At 39.3% G+C, this 26,702-nt stretch overlaps 1 protein-coding gene across 8 annotated transcripts in view; it reads left to right on the top strand.

The window, feature by feature from the left end:
* TENM3 (teneurin transmembrane protein 3) overlaps positions 1-26,702 on the top strand; it is a 1,022,495-nt gene that overhangs the window by 948,569 nt on the left and 47,224 nt on the right. For 5 of the 8 annotated variants that reach the window (XM_059882199.1, XM_059882198.1, XM_059882197.1 and 2 more), the window contains 8 exons: positions 867-986; positions 1,808-2,069; positions 5,888-6,155; positions 7,426-7,569; positions 14,575-14,824; positions 15,532-15,552; positions 24,760-24,992; positions 26,052-26,206. In XM_059882199.1, coding sequence (XP_059738182.1) covers positions 867-986; positions 1,808-2,069; positions 5,888-6,155; positions 7,426-7,569; positions 14,575-14,824; positions 15,532-15,552; positions 24,760-24,992; positions 26,052-26,206 — 1,453 coding nt within the window. The remainder of the gene's footprint in view (positions 1-866; positions 987-1,807; positions 2,070-5,887; positions 6,156-7,425; positions 7,570-14,574; positions 14,825-15,531; positions 15,553-24,759; positions 24,993-26,051; positions 26,207-26,702) is intronic. The other 3 variants (XM_059882202.1, NM_001205307.3, XM_059882203.1) reach the window with 2 other exon arrangements.

A 26,702-nucleotide genomic window follows, 5' to 3' on the forward strand; every position in this document is an offset into this window, starting at 1 on the left:
ACTTCATGTTTCAAGCATTTTTGACACAGTTCACATACTTTGTCAATTTCAGTACCGGAAGCATAACAGGACATCCCATTAAGGAGTCAATAAATCCTCATTTAACTGGTTGATTTTCTTAGCACAGTTGGAAGTGTTTCAAAAGAAGCAGTGAAAAGACCCCAAAAGGCAAAACAGGAGTGCACTTTTTTTTAAGCTGAGCTCACTAAATAATATAAATTATGAATTAATGTAATGGAACTGCTAACAGCATGGCAGTAAGATTGCATGAGCTGTTGGCCTGGTGCTTTGCAGAGCAGTAATGACTTGAAAATAAACCAGTAAGTGAAAGCAGGTGTCTTGTGTCTCACTGAGCAAAAGAAGATGATTTACACCAGAACTCCTGGGTCTGCAGCAATTTAACAGCATTAATGCAGTTAGACCCAGCAGTTGATTAAAAGTTGTTGCACAAATGTTCCTCATTGCCCCCTTAAATCTTGTACTTCTCGGTCCCTGCGGGTTTCCGGATTGCCTTGGAATTAATTGGAAAGTATACTTTCCTTCATGCAAGCACCAGATATATGACTTACGAAAAAACGCACAGTTTATAATTTAAAAAATTCATCTCTAAATAATTGGTCTTGATAACTCTCCAAAACCCAGATTGCAGTGAATTAAAACACAGGGTAAACACCAGGTATTTCAAGAATGTGGATTGCAGTGAATTATAAGGAACACTGTCTTGGGAGTGTTTCCAGTCTGGTTTTTGTGAATACAAGTGCCTTATGATACTGTTATTTTATCCTTGGGTTGAATTATCTCTACATCATGATAATGTTTGTCTGAGGAGATAAATGTTCAGTCTAATTCTTCTACTTTTCTCATAGCCTAGCGTCCGTCATCAGAGGCCAAGTGCTGACTGCTGATGGAACTCCACTTATTGGAGTGAATGTCTCATTTTTCCATTATCCAGAGTACGGATATACTATTACCCGCCAGGACGGAATGTAAGTTAGTTCCAGCACCCTATATTTCTTCGAAGTATTTTAAGTATAAAGAGTATAAAGACTAGGCTTTTTTTTTTTTTAATTACCAGGCATGATGCTTTAATGTCCCTTTTAGTCTGAAAACGCAACAACCTTTAGATCAGAGATCTGTGACAGTACGTGGTGGCAAAAATTTAAAGTTATATATTCATGTAGGTTTTAAAAGTTGATCTCATTTTCTAAGGCATAATAAAAGTATTGTGGTTTTATAGGAGAATGTTCTTTCTTTGTCTCAGAAGATTCATTTTGAAAAAAAATTTTTGTAATTTTTGGTCACACCCCACAGCACATAGGACCTTTGTTCCCAGACCAGAGATCGAACAAGTGCCCCCCTGCATTGGAAGGCAGAGTCTTAACCACTGGACCGCCAGGGAAGCCCCCATGTTGAAATATTTGAGAGTGAGACTTTGTAGTTCAGATGGTTCTAGAAAAGGAGTGGATAGATAAAGCACGCTTGTACAAATGTTAGTAAGTTAGTTAATCTAGGTTAAGGATATATGTGTGAGTTGCAGTAAACTCCAAGAATTGGTGATGGACAGGGAAGCCTGGCATGCTGCAGTCCATGGGGTCACAAAGAGTTGGACACGACTGAGCGACTGAACTGAAGGATATATGGATGGTCATTGTATAATTCTTTTAATATTCTCATAGATTTTAAACTATTTCATGTAAAAGTTGAGAGAAAAAGGTCTTTCTTATAAAGCATATTGATTTAAGGAGGCGAGTGTTGAGAGTTACACAAGATCCAGGTAGTTCACTAAATATGTCTTGTGTTTTCCTAGGTTTGACTTGGTGGCAAATGGCGGAGCTTCTCTGACGTTGGTGTTTGAACGATCCCCGTTCCTCACCCAGTATCACACTGTGTGGATTCCATGGAATGTCTTTTATGTGATGGATACCCTTGTCATGAAGAAAGAAGAAAACGACATTCCCAGCTGTGATCTGAGTGGCTTTGTGAGGCCCAATCCTATCATCGTGTCCTCGCCTTTATCCACCTTTTTTAGATCATCTCCTGAAGACAGTCCCATTATTCCCGAGACACAGGTAGACTGTTCTAGCCGGCAGTGCTTTGCAGCAAACCATTTTCAGATCACGTGGTTTCCAAAGAAATTTTTTTAAAGGATTACAGAATTTCAGTGCTAGCCTAAGTAATCCTCTGGAATGACATGTAGAATGTGGGGTGTGTATGTGTGTGTGTAGTAAATAAGAGTTATTATATTAGGATATCTATTTCTTAAAGATCTGTTCAAAATACTTCTTCTTCAAGATTCATCTGTGTCTATTTATTAGCTGTAGCCAGATGGGAAAACAGCTTTAAGTGCAACAGCTAGTAATGTCTTTGCTCATTGATTCATTCATTGGAAAAGGCTTTTAGTGCCTGCCATGTATCTGACCTCCTAACTGACATTATACCAAGTGCTACTGTACGTGGTCATTTTTCTCAATGTTTTACTGTTTAATTATTATTGTAAGCAGAAGATACGTTAGAACAGATGAATCTCCATAAAAAATGTTCATTGATTTTCTCACAATATTTTTAAAACATGGTATCATGTCTTAAACCCTAATAATATAGGGTTAATGATGTAGTTCGTAAAGCCATATTTTTCACAGGGAAAAAATTATATAAGTTTTAAACCATGTTTGCACTATTCATTTTTGTCTGCTGAAATATCAGGGGATTGTTTTCCTTCCTGTATGTTTCCAATTAGAAATAACTTTCAGATCTTCAAGGCAGGACATTAAGTACAGCGATAATGGACTTCATATGTAAACAGCTGAGTAAAAACATGTGGTCTTTAAAATACAACAGCACTGAACAGCTTGGCCGCGTTTATTCTTCAAATATTTATTGAAATCCCTGTTCTGCACCAGGCGCTCTTATAAAGAAACAAAGCAGTATACCAATCAGATGAAGTTTGCCAATTTACACAGAGAGACTGAAAACAAACAAATACATGTCAAGTTGTGAATAAGACTTAATTAAAATAATAAAGCAGGGTAAAGTGGATGGAATTGCAGTTTTATGTAGCATGGTCCCAGAAGATCTCTTTGATGAGATTACACTTCAGCAGAAACTTTGAGAAGAGAAAGAACAAACCTGGAAAGTAGAAGGTCATTCCAAGCAGAGCAAAGAGCAAGTTCAAAAGCTCCAAGGGAAGAACAGGCCTCCCTGGTGGCTCGGTGTAAATAATCTGCCTGCAGTGCAGGGGACATGGGTTTGATCCCTGGGCTGGGAAGATCCAATATCCGAGGAAATGCCAACCCACTTCAGTGTTCTTGCCTGAGAAATCCCATGGACAGAGTAGCCTAGCAGGCTTTGTAGTCCATGGGGTCCAGAAAGGGTCAGATACAGCTTAGCAACTGAACAAACAGAAGGGGAAGAACAAAAACTGGGCCTGTTCACAGAACGGCAGAGAAGCTGGCAGGTGTGGCTGAAATGAAGGAGATGATGTCTCAGATCACTGAAGACCATGGCGAGGATGAGGACTTTTCCTGTGATCACTGAGTGATTGGAAGCTGTGAGAGGATTTTAGGCAGACCAAGTACAGTTTCTTATTTGCTTCTTTAAAAGATCGTTGCAGTTGCTGTGCTGAGAATATTCTATTTAGGGCAAGGGTTGAAACAAAGAGACCAGTCAGAAGGCAGTCTCAGTAGTAGGAGAAATAATGGTGTCTTGGATAAAGGTGATTGGGGGTAAGCAGCGGTAAGAACCATACAATCAGCTTAATGGTTGGTTTTTCCACTCTGGCTTGATTCGCTTTTCCACTAGTGCAAAATAGTTGGTCAAATTAAATTACCTTGGAGAAACACGTTTTAATGAGTTAAATTACAGATTATTTGTTCCAGTGAAGTAAGCTAATGATGACAAAGACAGAAATCAGTTATTAAAATTAGGAATAACATATTTTGAAATAGAGATATTAACTCCTGGGAGATCACAGTATATATTCATGAAGGTATCTGTAGGAAACCTATCAAATTTATGTGAAATTATTTTGAAAATAAATTAAGAGGAAATAAATGATACGCTTTAAGTTATAATCACTTACATTTTCAGGGCCATCCAAGTCACAGAATCTGTCTTTCAAACTAAGGCACCAATGTTGCACCCCCAATGATACGGAACAGTGAGTTCTGTTAAGATGATTCACCCTGAACCAAAGGGTCCTACTTAAGTTATTAACATTTGTATGACAGACATACATCATTCCTGTTTCATGTGAGAGGAGTTGGGAGGAAGAGAAACACTACTGAACCCTGAATCGCTATTTTAAGACTTTTCCAACACAAAAAGGTAGTCCTTTAAGTCTGAGTAATGAATATTCCTTGGAGAAGGAAATGGTAACCCACTCCAGTGTTCTTGCCTGGAGAATCCCAGGGACGGGGGAGCCTGGTCGGCTGTCTATGGGGTCGCACAGAGTCGGACGCGACTGAAGCGACTTAGCAGCAGCAGCAGCAGCAGCAGCAATGAATATTCCTAGAGCAATCTGAGGAAACCTTTGAGAATGCTATTTAATTCTTAGTAGAGAAGGTGATAAGCTCCTGGGGTGTATTCTTAAGCGTAGATAGCCTTGTGCATTACACAAGAGGTAGTAAGCCCAAGTGAAAGTGAAAGCGTTGGTCTCTCAGTCATGTCTGACTCTTTGCGACCCTGTGGACTGTACCCCACCAGGCTCCTCTGTCCATGGGATTTTCTAGGCAAGAATGCTGGAGTGGATAGCCATTCCCTTCTCCAGGGGATCTTCCTGACCCAGGAATCAAACCCGGGTCTCCTGCATTATAGATGGATTCTTTACCATCTGAGCCACCAGGGAAGCCTGACCCTAAGAAGAGCTATTATTATTAACCAAACTAATAGGAGCACTATTAGCAAGTAGAATCTGAATTATTTGGATTTATTTTATATACAACATAGCATAGATTTTTTTCAAAATACTGAAATCCTGTTTCGGCATAATGTATTTTTGCATATGTCAGGATAAATTTATTGGCATTCATTGAGCAAGTCACACTGATGGGTACATTGTGGGGTTAGGAATATGATTTTTAAAATTTGTAACAGATAATTTTTAGGCAGGTAATTATATTAACTCTTTACATTCATTTCAATTCAAGCAGTGTATATCGAGCATCTTTTGCAGACATTCAACATACGTTAATTGTTCTCTGGGGGGAAATTTATGCAACTTGAAAATATTAGTTCATGTACCATCATATCAAAAATCAGCGATGAGTCCAAGCTCAATGTTTAACTAATTATGGGAGTGTGCTGTTGTTATATTACCTTCCAACATGAATATGGAGTTTGCTACAGTTTATCCCAAGTGAATTGGTCTGTTTTGTTACCATTCCTGTCTTTCTGGGCTGTGACCAGTCAGTTGATGAGGCTGTAGATGTAGGTTTAACCCCGAAATGAGCCAGCTGGCGTGGGCCAGATCTTTGGCCTGGGCCATATTTCTGTGCTGAGCGAACCATCTTACAAACGTCTGCTCTAATTCTCCAGGGCAACGGGGGTGAAAGATGGGTTAGTGAGAATCCACGGTGACTATAAACTAACAAGGCAGTGCATGTCAGCCTGATGGAGCAGTCACAAAATTTCCTGTATTAGAAGTAACACCTGAACTGTGATTAATTCAAGATAAATGACAGGACGCTTTTAGGAGGAGAAAACATTGAGCTGGCAGCAGCGTTATTTTTAATTATTGAATAAGATAACATCTCAAATGCATCTTTGTGGATAGTGACTCTTTAGGATCTTATCTTATTGTTAATTGCTTTGCTGCATTCTTTTCAATGTGTTTTACCTAATAGTCATACGTGATCCCCGTTTGCAACTTCTGCTTTCTTTTGAAACCTAGGTCCTCCATGAAGAAACCACAATTCCAGGAACAGACTTGAAACTTTCCTACCTGAGTTCCAGGGCTGCCGGGTATAAGTCAGTACTTAAGATCACCATGACCCAGTCTGTTATCCCATTTAATTTAATGAAGGTGCATCTGATGGTGGCTGTCGTAGGAAGACTCTTTCAAAAGTGGTTTCCTGCATCACCGAACTTGGCCTATACGTTTATATGGGATAAAACAGATGCATATAATCAAAAGGTCTATGGTCTGTCTGAAGCTGTTGGTAAGTCCCTTGTAAATGTATTATATTCAGCACCAAAAACACTGTCTTGAACTCAGAATTAACATGAAATTCATTACAATCCAAGGAAATCCGTGGATAAGCAGAGAGGATGCCAGTAAGGTTGCCTAGAAAGGTTGTAAATGGTTGGTTTAGATCTACCATAAGAAAAAGGAATGTGATTCCATATGATGAATGTGAAATTTCAGGTTTTCATATCCTTTTTTTCATGTTTTTCTTCCTCATCATGTCCCTTCCTTTTTTCATTTTCTTCTTTCCTTTATAATTTTATCTCAATTTTCATTAACCTTTTTTACATTTTCAGTATCTAACAACATGTAGTTTCAAGTCATAATGATATTTTAACATGACATCAGACAACATTTATGTCCAAAAATTATTTCAGCTCTTCTGACTGGAAGGACCAGTCACTTCAGCAGGATGATATTCATGAACCATCAAACCAGTTGTTTTGCCGCATGAGGGGACAATGCAATCAGAGTTTGATCTGTTGAGATATGCATACTGTGGCTCCAGGCTCAGGCTCAGAATACCAAAAACAAAAGGAAAACATGTTACCTGAAAATACAGTAGGCATTTTATCTTGAAATTAATATGTAATTTGGACTGGAATTTGTTCAGATCAGATAATTGCCTCTTCTCCCTTCACTTTGTTCTAAATTTTAAAATCCATGCTTCATTGTGAACTCTGAAGTTTTCCTTTTGAGACTTGTTCCTATTAATCTGCTGCTAATTTTATTGTTTATTCCTGATAAGAGCATGTGAATATAATGTTGTAACCTGGCTATCTTTGTTTGCTCTATTAAATCTTACTTAGCATAAATATTTTCCATAGCTTAATACTCTTGGAGACTAAGCATCTCTGATTATTCAGATAGTAAATAGTGCTTTTTGTTGTTATTGTCTGATCACATTTGGGGCTGATTTATCAATCTAACTAATGACTTCCCCAGTTGCTCAACCTGAGCTTCATTTTGTACTATGGACCCTTTGTGAAAAAGTGGTGTAGGGAAAAATACTAGTTTTCTATTAAGTCAATACAAAAATAATATTTGGAGATCATTTTTTTTTTCAAAAACCACCTTTTATATGATCAAATCTTCTCATATAAAAAATAAACTCTGTTCACAAATAAGTGGAAATATGATCTCCAGAGCACATCTGTGAAAAAAGCAGTTTTATCAAGATAATAAAATAAATTGCATTTCTGCCTGTGGCTGGGAAGATGAACCATGATTTGTTCTGATTCCAGTGTCAGTGGGATACGAATATGAGTCATGTTTGGACCTGACTCTGTGGGAGAAGAGGACTGCCATTTTGCAAGGCTACGAACTGGATGCTTCCAATATGGGCGGTTGGACATTAAATAAGCATCATGTGTTGGATGTTCAGAACGGTAAGAGCTTGTCCACAGATAGTTAATATCATTCACTTTCAAACCAGTTAAATTGGAGCAACATTTTATCCCATGCATGCTATAGGATCAGAATTAGCAGGGGGACAAAAAGTATATTTTTAAAGACTTCAAGGAATTCCCTGGTGGTCCAGAGGTTTAGACTCCATGCTTCCACTGCAGGGGACATGGGTTTGATCCCTGGTTGGGAAACAAAGTTCCCACATGCCACATTGTATGACCAAAATCATAAATAGATTAAAGACTATAAAAGCTTAAAATGGAAACTGTGTAATAAACTTCACAGTGTTCACGGTCTCATCACCAACGTAGTTTTCCTAGAAAGTACTTGAGTTGATCCAGAGTGCTTTAGGTAGGTTTATGAAAAATGGAGGGAGGGGGATTTTTTAAGTAAAGAAAAAACTAAAATTCCAAGTGGCTTTACAAAAATATTTCTGCTGCTGCTGCCGCTAAGTTGCTTCAGTCGTGTCCGACTCTGTGCAACCCCAGAGACAGCAGCCCACCAGGCTCCCCCATCCCTGGGATTCTCCAGGCAAGAACACTGGAGTGGGTTGCCATTTCCTTCGCCAATGCATGAAAGTGAAAAGTGAAAGTGAAGTCACTCAGTCATGTCTGACTCTTCGTGACCCCATGGGCTGCAGCCTACCAGGCTCCTCTGTCCATGGGATTTTCCAGGCAAGAGTACTGGAGTGGGGTGCCATTGCTCTAATAGATCTTAATCTTTAAAAAAGTAGCCCGTTCTCACTATCTAGAATTTTTTCAGTTCTTCTTAGATTGCATTTGAGGGAAAGAAAAACTTTTCCCACTCAAACTGGGTTACATATACTGTTTTTTGACTTTACAAATATTAGGAAAAAATACTCTGGAAAAAGGAAAGCAAGAATTAAAGAGTATTACTTGTTGTAGATCTGATAGATAAATATGCTCTGAGAAACACATGTCAGATCTCATAAACCAAGAGATATAAATTACTTGCAAAATGTGACCAACTTCATGTCATAAAGAACATTAATTACGTTAAACAAATTATGTTGTCTTTGCTGTATTACCAACATTTACCCACATCCTGGCTAGCTTCCCTGGTAGCTCAGCTGGTAAAGAATCCACCTGCAATGCAGGAGACCTGGGTTTGACCCCTGGGTTGGGAAGATCCCCTGGAGAAGGGAAAGGCTACCCAGTCAAGTATTCTGACCTGAAGAATTCTATAGACAGCATAGTCCATGGGGTTGCAGAGTCAGACACAACTGAGCAACTATCACTTTTACTTTCTTTGGCTACATCTCAGATAATATACAAGTACATTCCCATAGAGAGAGGAGCCTGGTGGGCTACAGTCCATGGGGTTGCAAAGTCAGACACAACTTAGCAACTCAACAACTTTGCTAGAAAGGCAGAACCTTAAGGTAACTTGCTCTAAAATAAGAGATACCAAGGGAACATTTCATGCAAAGATAGGCACAGTAAAGGACAGAAATGGTATGGACCTAACAGAAGCAGAAGACATTAAGAAGAGATGGCATGAATACACAGAAGAACTTAATGACCATACAAAAAAGATCTTAATGACCCAGATAACCATGATGGTGTGATCACTTACCTAGAGCCATACATCCTGGAATGCGAAGTCAAGTGGGCTTTAGGAAGCATCACTACGAACAATGCTAGTGGAGGTGATGGAATTCCAGTTGAGCTATTTCAAATCCTAAAAGATGATGCTGTGAAAGTGCTGCCCTCAATATGCCAGCAAATTTGGAAAATTCAGCAGTGGCCATGGGACGTGGAAAAGGTCAGTTTTCATTCCAGTCCCAAAGAAAGGCAATGCCGAAGAATGTTCAAACTACTGCACAGTTGCACTCATCTCATCCAAGCAAAGTAGTGCTCAAAATTCTCCAAGCCAGGCTTCAACAGAATGTGAACCAAGAACTTCCAGATGTCCAAGCTGGATTTAGAAAAGACAGAGGAACCAGATATCAAGTTGCCAACATCCACTGGATCATAGAAAAAGCAAGAGAGTTCCAGAAAAACATCTGCTTCATCTACTATACCAAAACCTTTGACTGTGTAGATCACAACAAACTGTGGAAAATGCTTAGAGATGGGAATATCAGACCACCTGACCTGCCTCCTGAGAAATCTGTATGCAGGTCAAAAAGTAACAGTTAGATCCGGACATGGAACAGTGGACTGGTTCCAAATTAGAAAAGGAGTAAGTCAAGGCTGTCTATTGTAACCCTGCTTATTTAACTTAAATGCTCAGTTCAGTTCAGTTCAGTCACTCAGTCATGTATGACTCTTTGCGACCCCATGGACTGCAGCACACCAGGCTTCCCTGTCCATCACCAACTCCTGGAGTTTACTCAAACTCATATCCATTGAGTCAGATGTATGCACAGTACATCATGAGAAATGCTGGGCTGAGTGAAGCACAAGCTGGAATCAAGATTGCCAGGAGAAATACCAGTCACTTCAGACATGCAGATGACACCACTCTTATGGCAGAAAGCAAAGAAGAACTAAAGAGCCTCTTGATGAAAGTGAAAGAGGGGAGTGAAACAGCTGGATTAAAATTCAACATTCAAAAACCAAAGATCATGGCATCTGGTCCCATCTTGATGGCAAATAGGTGGGGAAACAATGGAAACGGTGATATTGGGTTCCAAAATCACTGCAGATGGTGGCTGTAGCCATGTAATTAAAAGACACTTGCTTCTTGGAAGAAAAGCTAAGACCAACCTAGTCAGCATATTAAAAAGCAGAGACAGCACTTTGCCAACAAAGGTCCGTATAGTCAAAGCTATGGTTTTTCCAGTAGTCATGTATGGATGTGAGAGTTGGACCATAAAGAAAGCTAAGCATCGAAAAACTGATGCTTTTGAACTATGGTGTTGGAGAAGACTCTTGAGAGTCCCTTGGACTGCAAGGAGATCAAACCAGTTAATCCTAAAGGAAATCAATCCTGAATATTCATTGGAAGACTGATGCTGAAGCTGAAGCTCCAATACTTTGGCCATCTGATATTAAGAACTGACTCATTGCAAAAGACCCCGATGCTGGGAAAGATTGAAGGCAAGAGGAGAAGGGGATGACAGAGGATGAGATGGCTGGATGGCATTATGGACTTCATGGACATGAGTTTGAACAAGCTCCCAGAATTGGTGATGGACAGGGAAGTCTGGCATATGCTGCAGTCCATGAGGTCTCAAAGAGTAAGACACGACTGAGCAACTGAACTGAACTGAAATTAAGTCTTACCATGCTAGTAACTCTCTGCTCTTCTCTTACAAACAGCCAAAGGAGGAGATTTCACGGTCTTGTCAAAATTAGCTTTTGTCTTAGCAGAAGTTTTCAGAGGTACAGAATGTTGAGTCAAGCATCCAGTACAACTAAATAAATATTTAACTATGATTGATGGGTACTTTTTCTAATTAATGTTGCTTTGATACTGGTTCTTTTTGTTTTGAAAAAAATGTTCATTGGAGTTGAAGAGGATACATTTTAAACTTCTAAATCCAGGACTTGAACATTCTCTTCTCCAGAAGAGAATTGAATGCGTTAATCAATAGTAAGAAAAAGATTGTCCCACATGTCCTGTCTGATCATTAGCAGTGTCTAAAGCAGTGGTGGTTTCCGCCTCTGATGTTACACACGAGGCTTAACCTCAGTCTTTTAAAATGCAAAGCCTTGTGCTAGCCATGCCAGTGGCCACTCTTGATTAAATTCTCTACGGTTATGACTTCCCTGGTGGTCCAGCAATTAAGACTGTGCTGCCAATGCAGAGAATGTGCGTTCAGTCCCTGTTGGGGAACTAAGATCCCACATGCCACATGGCATGGCCAAAAAATTGAAATAAGTAAAGGATACATTTTGATAGTCTCTCCAATTATATTTCACATGGTTTGACGTATTGCTGTATTCCTCCTGTTGCTGTGAAAGTCACTCAGTCGTGTCTGATTCTTTGCAACTCCATGGACTGTAGCCTACCAGGCTCCTGTCGATGGGATTCTCTAGGCAAGACTGCTGGAGTGGGTACCCATTCCCTTCTCCAGGGGACCTTCCCAACCCAGGGATCGAACCCAGGTCTCCTGCATTGCAGGACAGATTCTTCACCACCTGAGCCATCAGGGGAGGTTCCAGAAGTTCTTTATAAACAAACCCAGAGAAAAACCTCCACGTGTTTTCATTATTATGAGATTTTAGGGTAAAGTTCATAACCAGTTAGCCGCAAGATTTCACCCGAGAAATTATGAACCAGTAAAAAGACTACAAGCCAAAAACTTCAGGAAAAGCCATATGTATGATATTCAGCACTCAGTGTAATATTCAGGAAGAATAAGAAACTCATAAATGTTCTGTGTGTGGATACATTTAATAAAAATACACACACACATTCTTCCAGAGAATAATAGATGGTTAAATTTTATTAAAATAACAGGTCGGATGTAAAAATTGATCCCAAATTCCATCCTCCCCAAAAAGTTATAAATGATAAAATATATATTATTTTAAAATGCGAGGTAACCTACTTCACAGAGTGAACTGAATGCGATTTCAAATGTTATCCCAGAGCAGTTTGACAAGTAGTGGCTTTTCAAAGTGACGTGTGTCTAATCGAATAAACAAAGTGATTTGTAATCGTGACAAGGTGGACGAGCAATGGAAATACAGTAAGGAAGACGAGAAGGCAGAAACATAGACAGTGACAGGTGTTTGCACAGGCACCCTGGAACATGGAAATAAATATTCTAACGTTCATCTTTCTATTCTGTCATAACAGAGGAGAATCATGAAAGACCGATCGTTCTAAGTAATGACTGAATCAGATGCGGGCGAGCCATAGGCTGACTTGTAGGATTTTCTGATGAAAATTACAGAACTGGCTGTTCTAGGAAATTATAGTTCCATCACTGTCGAATAACGAATCACAGAAAGATCTTAGGGATCATTAATGTGTTCTTTGAATATTCAAGGCAAAATGCCGTTTGTCTGTTTTTATGATCAAGCCTTATTTAGACGATTTTCCCTAAATTTGAATAAACTTGTTTTTTCAGTCCTGATTTCTTTATGTAAATTCGCCATGATTATTACATCACCCATGTGGCAGAGCATTAGAAAAGTAACAGCAGAATTCACCTAAAAAATGCTGAGCTCTAAGAGGAACACCATTATTCTGCTTTCTTCTTCACTTTAAAATTACCCCCAAGTGGGAAGAAAAAACACTTTCTCAAGCTTCCTGTTGGTACTTCCTTGGGATTGATTCTTTTAACAGTATATCTGTTAAAAAAAAAATGTATAAACAGCAGGTGGTTTACAGATAATAACATATTGAGAAGTGTCTTGAACGTGTGGAACAATAACAGCTGACCATCCAGTTACATCATAGCAAAATGCAACCGGTGAACTATGTTTAATAATGGTAAATGAGTAAAATCAGAATCTCCACTCACATCTAGTTTCTCACTTTGAAAATATTTATTTAGGATTTTTTTTTCTCAGCTTTTTGTTGAAGACCAAAATGGAGCAGACTGGCATCTTGCCTTAAAATTATTGGTATTTTCACATCTAAAAGCAAAATTCACTTTAAATGATAAACTGCCCTTCCCAATTTTGTAATGTCTGAAATTTTGAATAATTACATGTGCATGCATTTTCATATCAAGTTGAAGTATAAGCAAGAAAAATACTCTGTCATGGTATAGTAATATGTTAAAGGTTTGATATATATTTTCTAGCTTTGTTTTCTGTAAAGTGTATTTAATTTTTTTACAACTCAGTGATAAACTCCTAAGGAAGAAAGTCATATTGTTGGTACATATTTTTATTAGTTGGGTTCATATGGAATGTTTTCAACATCATTTAACAATTAGGCAAACTTGCTGCACCCTAAAGAACATTGCGGGAGACCTGGGTTCGATCCCTGGGTTGGGAAGATCCCCTGGAGAAGAGAAAGGCTACCCACTCCAGTATTCTGGCCTGGAGAATTCCATGGACTGTATAGTCCATGGGGTCGCAAAGAGTCAGACAGGACTGAGCGACTCTCACTTTCAAAGAATATTGTGTAGAGATGGTTGTCAAATTTGGCTGCGTGCACATTAAGATCATCTGGAGAGCTTTTAAAAATCTCAATACCAAGGCTGCACCCCAGATCAATTACATCAGAATCCCTCGGGATGAGATCCCAGCATGAGTAGTTTATACAACTTCCCTGTCAGTTCCAACGTGTAGCCAAGTTTGAGAATCACTGGTGTCGAGAACTCAATTTCTAATTTTTCTTGTTAGGCCTTTGTTTCTTTCACCTGACATTCTTTAAACCAATAACGGATAGCATTTTTTGCTCTCTCCTATATATCTTATTCGGAGAAGGCAATGGCACCCCAGTACTCTTGCCTGGAAAATCCCATGGATGGAGAAGCCTGGTGGGCTGCAGTCCATGGGGTCGCTAAGAGTTGGACACGGCTGAGTGACTTCACTTTCATTTCTCACTTTCATGTGTTGGAGAAGGAAATGTCAACCCACTCCAGTGTTCTTGCCTGGAGAATCCCAGGGACGTGGGAGCCTAGTGAGCTGCTGTCTATGGGGTCGCACAGAGTCGGACACGACTGAAGCGACTTAGCAGCAGCAGCAGCAGCATATATCTTATTATATAATATTTTACAGTGGGTCATTGAATGGAGCTTTTTCTGAAAGAACTTTAGATAAAAGTTTTCCCAGTCCAAATCGAAAAGGCACCAAACTGTGGCTTCTGTACTGAACCTGGTAACTTTTCAACTTTACTCCTTTTTTTTTTTTTTTTAAATTTTATTTTATTTTTAAACTTTACATAATTGTATTAGTTTTGCCAAATATCAAAATGAATCCGCCACAGGTATACATGTGTTCCCCATCCTGAACCCTCCTCCCTCCTCCCTCCCCATACCATCCCTCTGGGTCGTCCCAGTGCACTAGCCCCAATCCTTTTATCGTAAGAAAAATGCATTTTATCTCATCCAGGTATCCTGTACAAGGGAAACGGGGAGAATCAGTTTATCTCCCAGCAGCCCCCCGTGGTGAGCAGTATCATGGGCAATGGAAGAAGGCGCAGCATCTCGTGCCCGAGCTGCAACGGTCAAGCCGATGGTAATAAACTCTTGGCCCCAGTGGCTTTGGCGTGTGGGATCGACGGCAGTCTGTACGTGGGGGATTTCAACTATGTTCGGCGCATATTCCCTTCTGGAAACGTAACAAGCGTTTTAGAACTAAGGTATGTCTCTCCTTATTTGGGGGTTTTGATCATAGTGAAACATGCTTTTATTTTGAAATAATGTTGCATATGGTGTACTAATTTATTTACTTAAACATACCTTTCTAGTGTTTAAAATTCTCCTTAGAAAGCAGTGAAATTCTTGGTTCAAATTTGGAAAAGCCCAACACGTGTATATTGTGCCATAAATGTATGAAAGAGTATAAACTAACTTAGGATATAAAAATCTCACCAGTTCCAGTGAATTTTCTATACTCCAATAAGCTAGAACTATGGGTTTTAAATTTCTATAGTTATCTTTAGAAAAACCTTGTGTTATAAGTTGTTACACCTTTATTTCACATTGGTTGAAATTAAAGCATAAAATATTTTCCTACAATATTAGGACATAACAGTAAACAAACTAAGCCTATAACTTTCAACTGGAATATCAAATCTTCAAGTTGGGTTAACTCATTAACCATAATGCCAGTAGTTAAAGTAACAAATTGCTGTTTTTGCTTTGTTCATTAGGCATGTTTATCAAAATCATTCTGTTCTATAAATTGTTTGATAAGCCTTGACCTACAAAATTCATTCCAGTGTTAGTTCTGCTTAAGTTAGCAATTTTCCATAAAATAATTAAAATCTCAGTATTCAGTTCATTATATAGAAACCTTTTCTAACTATGCTTTTTTTCTCCACCTTTTTTATCTGCTTCCACCAAGAAATAAAGATTTTAGACATAGGTAAGCATCTTGCTTAAAGGTTATTGTGTATTTTTGAATGTCCTTCGTATGTGTCAACTTGTCTCTCTGACATTGTTTTCTAAGAACATTTTATCATGAGAGGAAATTCAGCAGCCAAGAACATCTAAGGAATGAAAACCGCACAAATGAACTATTATGATACAGCATATTGCAAAGCCTATATTGTGCAATATAATTTGAAAAATATTTTTGCGTTGGCTAACAGATTAAATTTTGTCACAGAAAACCATCATAATGAGCATCTCTGTGTAACAAAAAAGAAACCTGTAAATTTCAGGTACTGACTGTAAGCCGTATTGAACAGAACAACATTTGAAGCACACTTGGGAGAGTTTGAGGAGCGTTCAGTTTGACCAATAGCCAGGGCAGATCTGCTCTATGGGGCCCAAAGCTTATTCAATTAGGGGGCCTAGGTTAAAGAAGAAGAAACTAAAGATAGTTTACTTTGGTGAATTTTTTAAAACATAAGGTCCCATGAACATGCTGCCAGGGGCCCTTGGACTTGGAAGGAACTCGTACAAGTGGAGGAGCCCTAAAGGTTAAGCTTTACTGACTTCCTGGTAAATTCATTGCTGCTGTAGTTTAAACTGTGTATTTCAGTTCAGTTCAGTCACTCAGTCGTGTCTGACTCTTTGCAACCCCATGAATCACAGCATGCCAGGCCTCCCTGTCCATCACCAACTCCCGGAGTTCACTCAGACTCAACGTCCATCGAGTCAGTGATGCCATCCAGCCATCTCATTCTCTGTCGTCCCCTTCTCCTCCTGCCCCCAATCCCTCCCAGCATCAGGGTCTTTTCCAATGAGTCAACTCTTCACATGAGGTGGCCAAAGTATTGGAGTTTCAGCTTCAGCATCAGTCCTTCCAATGAACACCCAGGACTGATCTCCTTTAGGATGGACTGGTTGGATCTCCTTGCAGTCCAGGAGACTCTCAAGAGTCTTCTCCAACACCACAGTTCAAAAGCATCAATTCTTCGGTGCTCAGCTTTCTTCATAGTCTCACATCCATACATGACCACTGGAAAAACCATAGCCTTGACTAGACTGACCTTTGTTGGCAAAGCAATATCTCTGCTTTTGAATATGCTATCTAGGTTGGTCATAACTTTCCTTCCAAGGAATAAGTGTCTTTTAATTTCATGGCTGCAGTCACCATCTGCAGTGATTTTGGAGCCCCCAAAACTGAAGTCTGACACTGTTTCCCCATCTATTTGCCATGAAGTGATGGGACCAGATGCCATGATCTTCGTTTTCTAAATGTTGAGCTTTAAGCTAACTTTTTCTCTCTTCTGTTTCACTTTCATCAGAGGCTTTTTAGTTCCTCTTCACTTTCTGCCATAAGGGTGGTGTCAACTGCATTTCTGAGGTTATTGATATTTCTCCCGGCAATCTTGATTCCAGCTTGTGCTTCTTCCAGCCCAGCATTTCTCATGATGTACTCTGCATATAAGTATAATAAGCGGGGTGACAATATACAGCCTTGACGAACTCCTTTTCCTATTTGGAACCAGTCTGTTGTCCATGTCCAGTTCTAACTGTTGCTTCCTGACCTGCATATAGGTTTCTCAAGAGGCAGGTCAGGTGGTCTGGTATTCCCATCTCTTTCAGAATTTCCCACAGTTTATTGTGATCCACACAGTCAAAGGCTTTGGCATAGTCAATAAAGTAGAAATAGATATTTTCCTGAAACTCTCTTGCTTTTTTGATGATCCAGCGGATGTTGGTAATTTGATCTCTGGTTCCTCTGCCTTTTCTAAAACCAGCTTGAACATCTGAAAGTTCACGGTTCACATATTGCTGAAGCCTGGCTTGCAGAATTTTGAACATTACTTTACTAGCATGTGAGATGAGTGCAATTGTGCAGTAGTTTGAGCATTCTTTGGCATTGCCTTTCTTTGGGATTAGAATGAAAACTGACCTTTTTGAGTCCTGTGGCCACTGCTGAGTTTTCCAAATTTGCTGGCTTTAAACCCCATTTAAACTGTGTATTTTCCTAAGTTGAGAGAATTAATAGATTTGAGTTTTAAGAAGAAGTGTTTCCACTGACATTATTATGGAGGAAAAGACTTTCTTCAGGGCTCAAAATGAATGTCGTTAAAGCAAATATATAGGCTCCAAAGTTTTCCAGATTCTATTTGCTCTGTACACTTAGCTGAGAAGGTACAGGACAAGCTTGTATAATGTATGGACACTTTTTAACTGAGAAGGTTTCCTCAGGACAGCAAAAAAAAAAAAAAAAGGAGGGGGGCGCGGAATATGTTTGAAAGTAAAGCTAGCAAAAAGAAAAACAGGCAAGGTATATTGGACATGCTCAATCTAGTTTGGCCATTAAAATAACTAATACAATGATATTGGATAGAAAAGTTAGTGATAGTTAACGTGAAGTCCTTGAGATGAATAAATCCATGTGACTCAATTAAACCTTTGTGCAGAGATTGACAACTAGGAAATAAAAAGCAAAGGTCAGCTAAAAGATGTGTAGCTGTCACATACCCATACGACCCATATCCACAGTCCCAAGACCTTCACCTAAGCTCCCCTGTTGATCTTACGCTATCAACTAATAGCCCAGCCACATGCAGAAACTAGCACAGAATTTCTCCAGATTTCTAAGCATGAAAAGCTCTGCTGTTAGAAACCACAGCTGAATATCAAAATTGTTCTGGCCTGGTCTTTTTAGTAACTGTGGAGAAGAGAAGACAAGCTGGTGTGTACACCAACTAAATGCAGAAACGCTGGAGGCAATACAGAAAAAATGATCAAAACAGCCACCTTTTTAACAGGCTGGGCTGTTCCAGGCTAGGCACAGTGCCAGATACACAGTGTTGCACACCCACACAGCAGCCCTTCAAGGTTACACAGGAACTAAGAGAGGCTCAAGGAGGTTATGCCTCTTCCCCCAAGATACATAACTAAGAAATGGGGAACAGAGATTTGAACCAGTCTGAAAAGCGTGTTCTTTACACTATACCACATCAGTTCAGTTCAGTTCAGTTGCTCAGTCACGTCCTACTCTTTGCAACCCCATGGACTGCAGCACGCCAGGCCTCCCTGTCCATCACCAACTCCAGGAGTTTGCTCAAACTCATGTCCATTGAACCAGTGATGCCATCCAACCATCTCATCCTCTGTCGTCCCCTTCTCCTCCCACCTTCAATCTTTCCCAGCAACAGGGTCTTTTCCAATGAGTCAGTTCAACACATCAGGTGGCCAAAGTATTGGAGCGTCAGCTTCAACATCAGTCCTTCCAATGAACACCCAGGACTGATCTCCTTTAGGATAGACTGGTTGGATCTCCTTGCAGTCCAAGAGACTCTGAAGAGTCTTCTCCAGTACCACAGTTCAAAAGCATCAATTCTTCGGCGCTCAGCTTTCTTGAGAATCCAACTCTCACATCCATATATGACTACTGGAAAAACCATAGCCTTGACTATACGGACCTTTGTTGGCAAAAGTAATGTCTCTGCTTTTTAATATGCTGTCTAGGTTGGTCATAACTTTCCTTCCAAGGAGTAAGCGTCTTTTAATTTATTTATACTATACCACATAGTCAGTTTTCATCTGTCCAAGCGGCCAGGTTTCTATAGGCTAATTCCCTGGATTTATAAAAAGCTATATTTATTTCACAATCATTTGATAAATTATGTAGAACTGTCATCTCTCTAGAAAAAAGTCTGTGAGATTAGAGCTACATTATTAACAATACTTTGTACAATGAACTCATTCTGTATTAGCACATGATGTTTGGCAGTGGTGCTCATTGTAATCCCTCTCTCATGATCCTTCTCTGTACATTATCCCTGCTAAACATGGACTCTTGCATTTGCTTTATGTGCCATCCATGTAAAACACAATGGTTTAGGTTTTAAATTGATATCCGTCTTTATTAAATCTGTGTTGACTGATCACATACCATGTGCTGGGTTCTTGGACAGATTGTAGTATTGAGACAAAGTCCATGCTCTCAGAACTCACAATCCGGTAGGGAGAACAAGATGTACATGTAACAGACTAAATGACATCATCAATATCACTCTTTGACACCTAATCACATGGCTTGTATTTCGAGAGTAAATATGTGGAGGCTTCTCTGGTGGCTCACATGGTAAAGAATCTGCCTGCAATGTGGGAGACCCAGGTTTGATCCCTGGGTCAGGAAGATCCCCTGGAGAAGGGAATGGCAAACCATTCCAGTGTTCTGGCCTAAATAATTCCATGGACAGAGGAGCCTGGCAGTCCATAGTGTTGCAATGAGTCAGATACAACTGAGCGACTAACACTTTTTCACTGTCTGTGAAGGGAGAGATTACGGGGAAATGGGGGTGTGTTTAAGGAAAGTTTCCTGGAAGGTTGATTTGACGCAGGTCTAAAATGAAATCTGCTGACACAGAACAACCAGGAGAAAGGAGAGCAGTCATGAAGAAAGAATATAGAACAAGTCAAGTTACTTGCTCACAAGAGATGAGTGGGACATGTTCTAAGAGAAACTCAATCCAGTTCAAAATTATGATAACATCAAAATGACCGTGTTGGTAGTAACGAGAGATCAGTAGGAAGGCAGGTTAAGGTCAGAGAGCTCAGGGCCTTGATGGCTCTAAGGAGTTACTCTCCGGTCCTGCAGAGTAGCAGACAGTGGGGAACCGTGGTCTGATGTTGAATAAGATAGCAGCATCTCAGAGTGGCCTTTTAGGAAGATGAATCTGGTGTCAGTGTCCACAATGACATGAAGATCAGTTAGGAAGCTGTTATGTGAAACCATGAGATGCTAGGTACCTGAAATAGTCTGAGGAGTCATGAAGGAATCAGCTGATGAGATAAAGGAAGGCAGAGAATGGACACAGTGTGTAAGTGATGAGAAAGAGAAAGATGTAAGAAAATAAAAAAATAAGGCTTTTAAGTCCACATCATCAAACAGATGATAATAATCATTGACAAAAATTAGGGATTCATTTGCTTAGTAACTAATTTATCAAAATTGATTTAACAAAACCAAGGTATTTCAGCTCATCAGAGCTTCTTCATTTAGCTTAAAAAATGAAAATTCTTTACAGATGCTTCTTCCTCTTTACCCTCCAATATCATGTTCCTTGTATCAGATGATAGAATCCTACCTGGGCTTCCCTGGTGACCCAGCAGTAAAGAATCCACCTGTCCATGCAGGAGACGCGGGTTCAATCCCTGGGTCAGGAAGACCCCCTAGAGAAGGAAATGGCAACCCACTCCAGTATTCTTGCCTGGAGAATCCCACAGACAGAGGAGCCTGGCGGGCTGCAGTCCCTGGAGTCACAGAGAGTCAGACATGACTGAGCGACTGAACAACAACAACGAAAGGATCCTACCCGGCTTTCTCCTTAGTCCCACTTTCCTGGCTAGCACACAGGTCATGAAAGACTTAGGAAAGGTGGTAGAAAGAAAAAGAAAAATATGTCTAAATATATAAAAATGAACAGGGAAGTCAGTTGTTAATGATGAAGTAAAGAAGAAAAATGAATGTTTCTTCTCCTCTTCCTATGCTTCATAGCATATCAACAGTCTCATTAATTGGACTGATGGGGGAAATAATAAATATATTGAATAATAAAATAAATATAAAAGCATTCCTAATGTTTTAACATTCAGAGTATTCTGTCATACCTAATGTTTTAAGTATATGTCAGGATATTGTATCAAATCAAATTGGCTAGCTATACTTTAATTAATTGATATAAATACTACCCAACATATTAAATTTTTACATAAATGAGAGCTTCCAAAATGCTTAGAAAGTAAGTTTTTTTTATATATGTTCAACATTTCCCCCTATGATGTTCCTAGTATGTTTGCTAACAAACCCCTTTTGTAGGTAGTAAATGTTAGCTCATTCCTGATCCAATTCTTTAAAATTCCAAAACAAAGTAAACTAAATTCATTAACTAATACCAGCCAAGGGGCATTTCAGCATGTAATTCTAAAAATCAACTTTGTGAATTTTATATTACCAATTAAAAGATCAAAGAAATGTCAATCACAGGTCTGTGAAATTGAACAGATTAAAGTTTAGATAGAAGACTCTAAAAATTTGATTCAGCGCTTGTCATTGACTTCATAGTTAAAAATTAAGCAAGCACAAAAATATCACATCCCAAACCCAAAACCTTGCTTGCAATAATATAAACAATCTTTTGTTTGCCAGAAAATCATAGTTTTATGCATTAGTATAATTTATACACCTTCAAAAAAACTCTGTATTCCAAGGGCTGTGGTACAGTTTCCAACTGAAAAGTTTTATAAGTGTTAATAATATCTATTCTATAGCTTGGGCTTCCCTGGTGGCTCAAATGGTAAAGAATCTGCCTGCAATGCAGGAGACCCAGGTTCGATCCTTGGGTCGGGAAGATCTCCTGGAGAAGGGAATGGCTATCCACACTAGTATTGTTGGCTGGAGAATCCCATGGACAGAGCAACCTGGCAGGCCCATGGAGGTTGCAAAAGAGTTGGACACGACTGAGAGACTAACATTCTACACGCAGCTTGTCCTTTGCAAATATTTCTCTAGTCTAAGAAGACTGAATTATGATAAAATAAATGAGGAAACCTAGTCTGCATTTACCACTGGATCTGTCTAAATCTATAATCTAATTGAGTAAGACTTAGAGAAGACAGCTTGGATCTAGACAATTCAGGGTGAGTTAAGAGTTCAGGCACAGTATAGTATAGCATAGGTTCTTAACTTGATCTCAGCTTCTTTGGTTTTGATGCTATTAGTTGAAGTCTCAATGTTATCATAAACCTTTCTGAAATAAAAATCAGTTGGTCACCCAAGAAGGCTATTGTATATAATTCTGCTGAACAGAGATTCCCCCAAACTGTGCACTTGGTAAATATCCTGCACCCTCGTTACCAGCATCTGACAGTTGTCAGTCATCATAGCCTCACATTTTCACAGGAGATACATCACTGATATAAAAGCTCATCACCCATTTGTACCACCACCCCAGCCTCTCCAATGCTTTGGCTTTGCAGGAAGTTGGAAGAGCAAGAACCAACACCCCCTTCAGAAAACTCTTTGCTTAAATCAGGTGTCCTTGAATCCGAAACACATCACACAGGCTACTCAGAGCTTCTTGCCACAAGTCTATCAACTGAAAATTTCCACACTCACTTTTTTGTTCTTTGAGCGTTTCAATACAGATCCCCCTTTTTTTTTTTTTCCCCATTTAAGGGAAACTGGGCCCCAAGAAGCAGTTCTAATTTGCCATGGCAGGCTGCACTGTAGGGAAAGGAGCTCGCTCTCATTTCCTGCTGTTCTGCGGGGAATATTTCCAGAGGCGAATGCTCCTCTCCAGGGCTGCATACGCCTCCACATTTGTTCTTCTGGACAATAGACTTCCGTGCAAAATTAGAGCCTTCACTTGATGGACATTTTTAAAGCCATTGGCAGATAGTGCTTGATTTAGAAATCTCTGTGTCTTCAAGGAAGGAGATGCTTCAGGACAGAAAATATAAAGCATCACTTTGGACCTTGTCTTTTTACCATTCCACTGGAATAAAAGTGATGTCAATAGATGCAAAGCTTATGACCTGAATGTCTATTATTTTTGGACCAAGAAAACTCATGCCCTATAGCTAAAGAGTATACCGCCGCTATTCAAGCAGGCGTCTCAGAAATCTGTTGTTTTCTTCTCAAAATGAGGGGCACCATGAAAAAGTATGCATTCTTCATTTACCTGTAGCATCATTCAACTAGAAACCATTCAGACTGGATATTTTAAGAAGGATCTGCATTGTTTTGGTAGTTTTGACATTACAGAATAATAGTAGGACTAAAGAAACAAATTGAACCTTTATTCAAGTTTAGAGAATTCTGTTTTCCTGATTTACATTTTCAGAAGGCAAGTTACAGTTTAGTTAACAATAATTATTACACTTAGTTTAGTTAACAATAATTATTACACTTCTACACAGGCTTGAGTCACAAGGCCAAAGACAGTGCAGTGTAAGAGGAGACAGGACCCAAGTCAGTATTAAGAATAGCTAATGCTCATGAGTATGTATTGTGTGGTCAGCGCTGCTGTCAGGATTTTACTTGCACTAGTTCATGTAACCCTCTCAACAGCCTATGAAATCTGCATTATTTTCACGTTTACAGATAAGGAAGCTGAGGCAAAGTTAGCTGGCTTGCTCAAGGTCACACAGTTTAGTGATGAAGCTGATGTTCAAACACGGGCAACGTGGTCCAGAGGTTATGCTCATATATATATTACAGCTGGCAGGAAGATAAAATGTGTGTGTACATGTTTACAACCAACTGTATCATAATTAGTGTATAATCAGAGAGAGAGGAAAAACTAGAGAATCTTTCCAATGTCATGCCTTCCAAAATAGACCCAGCTTGACTGAGTTACGACTGTGTCACAGCTGTATATATATATCTGGAAGAGCGACTCTGCCAATACCAGACTGACTATTGGAGGGAATAAAAAACCTCTGCAAAATTTTTCTGAATATTATAATGATATGTAACTTTTTACCTCAGTACAAAGTAATAAACTACCACATTAAGGAACACAGTATGTCTTAGTGCATTTAAGATTTCAGGCATCAGGACTTCTCTGGAGGTGGTTAAGACTCTGAGCTCCCAAAGCAGTGGGCAATGGTTCAATCCCTGGTTGAGGAACTAGGATCCCACATGCTGCAAAAAAAAAATTTTTTTTTTTTTTTCCGTTTTTGAAGCCAGGTGTTTTTGGTTTGATTGCAAGAGAAAACCGGAGATTTCCTTACAATGAGATGCAAGTAGAATCACTAGAATGTTACACTTGACTGGAGAGTTTGTTAGAGACCCCCTTCCCCTGGAATAATCCTTAAGCCTGTCACTCAAGGGCTGTGTGTTAATGGCTTTGCATTGAACCAAAAATATTTCAAGAGCTTGCTTCTTCGTTTAGGTTGGAAGCATATTGCCTTCTAAAGGTAATTACTTTTAAGATGGCTGTTTAATAAATTGTTACATCCTCAACAAGAGATAAGGAAAAGAGTCATTGGCACCAGTTCTTTTAAATCATTGTTTACAGTGCTGTTCATTTTCTAGTCATTGATGAGGAGTCGCAGTTTATAATTAGTTTCTCATCATCTGTTTTATTTTGCTTTTAATTTCTGTGTTTTAGGAGTAACTTTTTTTGTGATGTTTCTGTATGATCTTTTCTTACAGCAGCAACCCAGCTCACAGGTACTACCTTGCAACTGATCCAGTCACAGGAGATTTGTATGTTTCTGACACTAACACCCGCAGGATTTATCGCCCGAAGTCACTTACGGGTGCAAAAGACTTGACTAAGAATGCCGAAGTGGTGGCAGGAACAGGGGAGCAGTGCCTTCCTTTTGATGAAGCCAGATGTGGGGATGGCGGAAAGGCTGTGGAAGCAACACTCATGAGTCCCAAAGGTACCGACCGGCATTTACCAATTGGAGGATTTCTTTTCATTAAAAAATTAAAAGGTGGAAAATCCAGTTAGTGCCTGATTGTGTTTAATGCTGAGTTAACATTTTCCTCTCAACTGTGTTCTGGAAAGCCGTTTCACATCTAGCGTTTTGAAAAGCCATTTAGTGTGAAACGGCTAAAATCCTAACGTTGATTTTACAGTAAAATCAACTATAGGTTGATTTTACGTGCTTGGCATTTTTTATTATCATACCATTTTTTTTCAACTTTTCAAGGAATCAAGCAAATCCTCAGTATCATTCAGGTCACATCCTTTTCAGCTTCAGGGAAGTGTCCGCATTCTTTCATTGTCCTGGAATTTCTTTGTCGTGAGTGAGTCCCAGGCCTCCCTAAGAACCATCACTCAGTGACCCTATTAGCCCTCACCCAGTTTGGAGCTACTAAACTTTTGTTTCTATGCCATGGGAAAAAAATGCTTGCTGTAATGAATTTCTGGAGGTAACAGGGGCTAAAAATTCTATGTGATGGAGGCCTCTAGCTTTTAAACCAGTCGGAACTGACTCCTTCTTCATGTATTATGCCGTTCATTACAGTGTTTTTCGATTTGAGCCTTTTTTTTTTTTTTTTTTCATTATAGCAAGAGACTGTTATGTGAACACAGACTGGAAAAAAGTATTTGTTGTGCTGAATTATTCATCCTAGCAGATTTCATTGTAACAAGGTCAACAAAACACTAACCTTGGCTTAGATCTATTTTTGTTAGAATAGAGTTACTCTAAGTTCAGCATAACAGAATTTGACCTGTTTCTATAATTTATAGACAGCAACACTGTGCGGTGTTTATATTTTAAACACATGTACTACCCATATGATCCACATGCTAAGTACAGATTCTTACAAATTTGGGTTCTTTATTACATTTTACATTGATTTGTAACTGCAATCTTACCTTCTGTCTACTGCCCATGTTATTGATGTTAAATGTTGAGTTTAACGATGGCTGTGAGCATTTAATTAAATCATTTTTGAAAGATTACTAACAGGGACTCTCTTGGATACAGGAATGGCAATTGATAAAAATGGATTAATCTACTTTGTTGATGGAACAATGATCCGAAAAGTTGATCAGAATGGAATCATATCAACTCTCCTGGGCTCTAATGATCTGACCTCAGCCAGACCTTTAACCTGTGACACTAGCATGCACATCAGCCAGGTAGTGAAAACATTGCCCCAAAGTGTCTGTTTCTCTTCTGTGTGACTTGATTTACAGTGTCCGTAAACTATGATAACACCATCTTAAACCACGTGTGTCATGGCAGCCTCCTTGTGATAAAGTTCTTCCATTGATATGTGTCTCCAGAGCTAATACAAAGTTATTTTCTTCTCCAGTTCTGCATTTGAAGAATTCAATGAAATACAGGACAATTATCACTAAGAAATGCTAATCATTTGTAATAAAATACCATTAAAGCAGCAGCCTGCAGATATTCCAAGAAGAACAAAACTGCTTAAATCTCTAAGCTTGTGATTGCGTGAGGTCCTTAAGTAGTAGAGAGAACCCCCCTAAGATTAGTCCTCAGGGACTTCTGTTTAGAATTAGAAACTTCACTATTGGCCTGATTGAAAACACAAGAGAACTCTAATGTATTCATAACCTAGAAAGCCCCAGCATTTGGTGATTGTTGCCACTGAAAGGAATTGTGTTCATA

Source organism: Bos taurus, chromosome 27 (assembly GCF_002263795.3).
Source record: "Bos taurus isolate L1 Dominette 01449 registration number 42190680 breed Hereford chromosome 27, ARS-UCD2.0, whole genome shotgun sequence".
Taxonomy (NCBI): Eukaryota; Metazoa; Chordata; class Mammalia; order Artiodactyla; family Bovidae; genus Bos; species Bos taurus.